The sequence below is a fragment of the Ruditapes philippinarum genome, unplaced genomic scaffold (genome assembly GCF_026571515.1).
Source record: "Ruditapes philippinarum isolate M1 unplaced genomic scaffold, ASM2657151v2 ctg25608_1_1_1_1, whole genome shotgun sequence".
NCBI lineage: Eukaryota > Metazoa > Mollusca > Bivalvia > Venerida > Veneridae > Ruditapes > Ruditapes philippinarum.
This window is the reverse complement of record NW_026860720.1, coordinates 14,356-20,860: the sequence shown is the minus strand read 5'-3', so window position 1 is coordinate 20,860 and position 6,505 is coordinate 14,356. Positions and strand designations below refer to the sequence as shown.

General features: G+C 31.0%; 1 protein-coding gene across 1 annotated transcript; it reads right to left on the bottom strand.

Annotated features, from left to right (window-relative positions):
• Nucleotides 1–1,481: 1,481 nt before the first annotated feature.
• On the bottom strand, nt 1,482–2,354 carry LOC132713179 (uncharacterized). Its single transcript, XM_060695664.1, has one exon. The coding sequence runs from the start codon at nt 2,352–2,354 to the stop codon at nt 1,482–1,484; it is 873 nt and encodes a 290-aa protein (XP_060551647.1).
• Nucleotides 2,355–6,505: the final 4,151 nt, after the last annotated feature.

Sequence of the window (6,505 nt, the reverse complement as noted above, 5' to 3'; positions counted from 1 at the left end):
ATGCAATTACGCTCTTTTCCCAAAACAATTTTAAAAATATGGGGGCATGTTTCGGACACCAGAAACATGTTTACTATATATCAAGTTCATTCTGTTTATTTTTTTGTGTTTCATGCAACAAGCATTTTCGTATATCTGTATGATGTTAACTATAAAAAAATTGTTTGCATTTTCTTTCTATCTCGTACACAGGCTTTTGACATTGCATAACGCAGTTTTATTATGAATAAATCTAAGTTTTGTTGACATTTTATAGCAACTAGCTTTTATCATGTATTTTTACAAGTGCCTAAAGATTAAAAACAATGAGAACTAGTTACTCAACCATTTTGTCTAATAATGGTTTATCTCCTGTTACAAAATATGATAAACAAGATCAACAAGGAAAGGCGGCTTTCAATGAACGCAATCTGAGTAAGATATGTAAGATCTGAGTATGAAGGCAATCTGAGTAAGATATTTGATATCATTATAGTTTTAAGACATTAATTTCTGTTTTGATGTCATTACTTATATTAAGTTATCATTTGATTTTCCTTCCACAAAAAGTCTATTACAGGATTGTATGCTTCATGTAAGACAATAACAAACTATATTTGATTTTATTTTATTCTTTTACCGATTTAAGGATACAGAGGGTGAATTACACTATAACAGTTTCAAGTCACTTAACAATACTTAACAATAAATCGTATATTTATACTGCAGCAAACATTGTGATGACCAGTCACATTGGCATGCTAACAGATACTATAAAAACAAATAATACATATTTTTACCAACATGTGGTTAAATATTAATGAATTCGGAGAAATCTAGTGCCAAAAAATCGTATAATTATAATGCAATTTGACAGCAAATAAATGGTTTTATTTTTATGTTGGAATGTAAAGTAGTACATAGAGATAGTATCTTTATGTACAAAGAAGTCAAAACGTTTTGATATTCTTAACATAATTTAACAGGACCACTTGCAGGACTGTTAAACACCACGTCAAGGTACCCGTACAAATAACTAAAAACTGAAATGAAAAAGGTTTATCAGCTTGTACATTGGTTACATTCACAGAGTAAGTTTCTCCTTCCATACATAGTATAGTGTTGGATATAAACATATCTGTACATACAATTGTACATCTTATTATGTGCGACTATATTTTGAAAATGTCTTAAAAATGAATACATTAAATCGGAACATATGAATTTTGGAAATACAATCAAACACATTCACAAGACAACATAACATTGCTGCTTCAAATTGTTTAATAAATCGCAATTTTGAAATTCATTATTTCGCAATCATGAATACATATAAAAATCTGAATACATATTTAAACTTTTCTCTTTGATTGCTGCAAACGAACTTCAAATGTTCTGTTAAACAATGCGTATCTTAAGCTGGTCACCAGTACCGTTCACAAAATAAGAAGAAAATCTATAATAACATATAAGAAAGAGCTCAAATTGTAGTCGCTTCTACATTACTTTAAGTCATATTCTTTAATGTAGTTAGGTTCTTTTGATTCATAATGTTCACTGATAAACAATTTACCCTGGTCTTCACAAATGAGGAGAGAACGTGGCATCAGCACATTTTGAACATAGAGAGGTAACAGTTCTCTTGTTCCAGGTACAATCACCCCGACTTTGTCATGTTTTAACAAATAACAAGCAGCAACATTTCCGCAGTTGGTGAATGTTAGGCCACATGGAAATTTCATCTCCTTACTTTTAATTGTAGTTTTCAGAAGTCCTGTCAGAGTAAATTCATACACCGCATTGTTCTTCCAGTCAGACACGTACATACTCACATTATCGTTACTCAGAGATACATAAAGTGGTCGATCCAATATGCTTGTATCACTGACTTGATGAAGTATATGACCTTCCTTGTCTAATACCTGGACAGCAGCAGGTTTAATAAAAGTCACTGCCATTATACCGTTTCGATGATCTATTCCACTACATCCTATTCCGACTTGCAGACTGTGACTTACAGACAATCCATTTTGTGTATTTATAAACATGATTTTGCCCTCCTCAGGTAAAGTTGTGGCAGCAGACAAGGAATTTATTGTAGTGACGTCAGCTGGCCCACTCGATGTTTTCATTGTTGATGTAATTTTACCCTCTTTATGATTAAATATATTTAAGCATACATTATCATATTCTGCGAAAAGAATTTCAGCTTCGGATATTATTGCAATTCCTGTAATATTACAACCTTTTTCTGCTTTTGAATTTATGTCGATTTTCTTTACAAAATTTGTCTTCATGTCTAGGATACTTTTTCTGTATCGTCCCGAGAATTTCTTCACTTGTCTATCAAGATTGCCAAGGCACGTGTTATGCATTTTCACATCCTTCAATTCTTTTGAAGGAGAATATTTTAAAGTGTTAATTTGACTTTTAGATGAAATTTCTTCATTTATTTCATAACATCTTTGCAGTTTCTTTAGTATTTGTTTTGATGTAACAAATAAGTTATTGATATTGTCTTTACACTGTTCTTGTTTATTTTGAAACTGTTCGATTTCATCGTTTAAAGCCTCGCATAGACACTTGAATGTTTGCTTTTAGCGATATCGCTCGCAAATATCTTTTTCGACTTCTTATAAGGGTCTTTTCTACCCCGGCAAGATAATTGTCTGACATTTCTTATTTACGAAACGTCTTGAGTTTCTCCTTCAAGATGTAACTGATCTTTATCTTCAATCCGCTTGTATCAGACTGGCATTTTATTCTTGTTTACAGAATACAAGGTTTTCCCCTAGGTGTTTCCAATTCTTATGTGTTATTCTGGAACAAGTTTCATTACCAGTTGTCATAGTCACAGGACACGTTCTGACAAGCTGAGTTAACTTTTGCAGGATTTATGTTCAAGTACCATACAATCTCCACATCCAACACTTTCGTGATCCTGACAATAAAACTTAACTATTTCGTTCTTATGAACATCACATAGTTCAGTGCATGGAGCACTTTGAGTTGACATGACAGTCGGCATTTCATCTTTGGATTTGATTACGTGATTCTTTGTTCCGGCCAGCTTTCGGTGTACCTTAATACAGGAAGAACAAATTAATTCATTACAGCTTTCACAATAACCCTCTGCTTGTACAGTATCACCGTCACCTTTGCATGGCTGACATGATCTTATAATATCTGAAGATTCTTTACGTCCCGAAACTTCCATTTTGTTTATACAAGTACCATTTTCATAAATTTGATTTCCCCTTACAAAGAAGATTTGTTAACTTACGGTATAAATACCACATCTTTACATGTTATCCTTTTTAATTATAAATTTCCGGGCACCACAGTATTAACGCAATTAGTTGTGCATACAGAATTTTAAACAACTGAAGTCTATATTTTTTGAAAATCATATAATCAGGGAAGTTAAATTTATCTAGGTTAAGTGAGTGGAGATAAATCTTCGTGTTCATTATCATGCACGTATGTTAATACATGAATCCATCGATTATTCACAATGAGTTTAAATACAATTTACTTTTGAACATCATAAAACTTTGGCTAGTGTCTGTAGATACCGTATTTTTGCTTTTTTGTACAGACTTGATTTGTAACTTAGTGATTTTAATTCTTATTAAAAGTTTGAAATAGGGGGGGGGAGGGGGTGGATCCCTTGGAAGAAATGAAAATAAAGCTAACATAAATAAATGTTGCTGTTTGTATGCTATGAAAAATATTTCAATGCCAGTATTGATTTCACGGCTATAATCCAAGAATAGATAAGCGATAATTTCGTTTAATCTTTGTATGGCTATTTATAAAATCAGTTAATCCAAGGATTTTTGTGTTGATAAGTTACAAATGACAAATTGACAATGTGTTTGGAATGACAAAAGGATTTTGTAAAATGTAAATTAATCGTTACCTATTTTATAAATATTCCAGACGTGTTACATGACATCGGCTTTGCGTTCGAAGACACAATACATTTCTTACGACAACCGGCGTACAAAAGTGTGCATAAACGTTTAAACTAGTATTTCATTATTTTTCATGTACATGAATTTCACATTTGTTGCCACTCGTCCAAGAAAAACATGAATATCACATGTGTTGCCACTCGTCCAAGAAAAATGTTCATAACTCCCCATAGACTTGCATTCTAACAAGTTTTGGAACTCGTTTACGTGTAATAAAATTTTTAGTTAGTAATTTGCATGTTATAATTCATATATCTATATATTTAATGCACTGTATTTATCGAATAACATAAGAAAATGTTTAGAAATTACAGGGCTGCGTTTCAAAGAAATAAAATATTTTATTAATTTAGCTACTGAAATTTGATATGTTAAGTTGTAAATAAGATTACAATATTGAATGAGCAGGTATATCAATTATAAATCTATTAGGCACCAATGTGATTTAAATAAACCAATTGATCTGCAACAAATTTGTTTTTGTATCTGTATGTACATCTAAACGCACCTTAAAGCAGCACGCCTCCAGATTCATGTTTATTTTCATGAAAAAAAAAATGAAAATGTACTAGTATTTTAAAGTATAATATTTGAAAAGTTACCAAAAGAAAGCAATTTAAACATTATCAATGGTACTTACAACTCTTGAAAATTACCAAAAAAAGAGGTCAAAATATGTAAAAGTAGCCCTCGCAGCGTTAGTACATATAACCCAGCAGAAATATAGCTATAAATACAGTAAAATCACTAATTATTTGCACATAACATGTCAATTATTACTTGAACCTGTAATTTCGTTACTTGTCCATCTTTTCTCTCTCTCACGGCTGGTTGAAATAAAATATTTGGCTCATCTGAAGGCAAGCAAATTTAACTTCACAACAATTATTCAAAATAATCTTACATCAAATCTATTTTTTTTGTTATATATTTTATGGAATCTGATATTTTGAACTTCAGTTTATGTTTTGCAAAGATACCTTTTCATTAATTATTGAAAACTTTTGCCTTTGTACATAGCATTTATTGAATCTTAATAACCAACTGAAACCTGGTATTATAGGCGAATTGCATAATTTTTAAGTACTTGACTTTCAATTTCTTCGGACAGATCAGGCTTAATTTAACATGATTCAATTCAATTTAAACTAGTTATACATTTTCCCTGCTGATACTTATTGTTTAATATTATCATGTTAATTGTAGAAACATTACTACACACAAACAACCGTTTGATTTATATTGTTATTGTTTTTAGAATGTTTTAAGAATGGTCACATTTCAATTTTCAATCCACGTATACAACCAAATAAATGTTAAAGATATGCAAAAAAAGGCCTTACTTCAAAAGTCATGCAGTAGAAATATGGTGCTTAATAACAAAAAATCGGCCATTCATTATATGTGACACGTTAAATATTACTTGAATCGTAAATATTTTTCGCTTTGCACATTTTCCTTCTGGTTGATTGTCTTGATCTTTTATTGGCTAACATGTAGGCATGCAAGAAAACTTTGGCATTAACCCTCCCCTCTTCTATTGCACAACCAGGAAAAACATAACGTAAACATGTGCTGATTGCGTACGTAAAGCATCATATCGAACGTTAAAGCTTCCCGCCTTTATACTTTTCCTGTCATTTTCATACATCTATTCGCAAAACAATGCTGAATATTGTGGCATTTTTTCCGAAACCAGATACATGTTATTATCGTATTAATTTTATTTATTATTGTGTTTCATGCATCAAGTATCGTCTTAAATATCCATGATATCAACTATAAATATGTGTTTGAATTTTCTTGTGATATTTTGTCTACCTCGTACACAGGCTATTTACATTGTGTAAACTCGTTTCTGCTAAATACAGCTTCGTATTGTTGAAATTAGTAGGAACTATCATGTAATTTATCAGTTAAGTTTTTAAAACAATAACTTACTTTTCTCATAATTAATCCGCTTCTTATTGATCTCCTGGGTCAAAGAAACCTGATTAAGATATTTGATACTATGATTAAATTCTAATGACCTTGAACTTGCCTTTCCGTCCACGAAAAGGTAGTCGATTACAGGATTGTTTGCTTCAGCTAAGACAATAACAAACTATATTAGACTTTAATTTATTCTCATACCGATTTTAGAATACAAAAGTGTGAATCACATAACAAGTTAAAGACGTATTAAAGTAGAAAGTAGTACAATTTGTTATCTGGAATTATTATATTATTAACTATAGATTTAGCTAACTTATAAAATAAGAATAAAAGTCGGAGAGTCACATTGGCATGTTGTCTGACATATTAAATCTACATAATACATGCATTTCATTAGTGTTGAACAATATTAAAGCAAAGCACAGAAGGCGCTGAATTTGTTTGGGTCTCAGAATGTCATAAAGGTGAAGGTTGTGAGATTATAAACCAATTTGTTTTTGTATAGTGCCACCAATGCTTTCCAGTGTTTTAACTGTGGTAAATTGGCTATAAGACTGATTGCAACACTGATATTCAATTCAATGTTTATTTGACTTAAACAATTTAAAAAAATG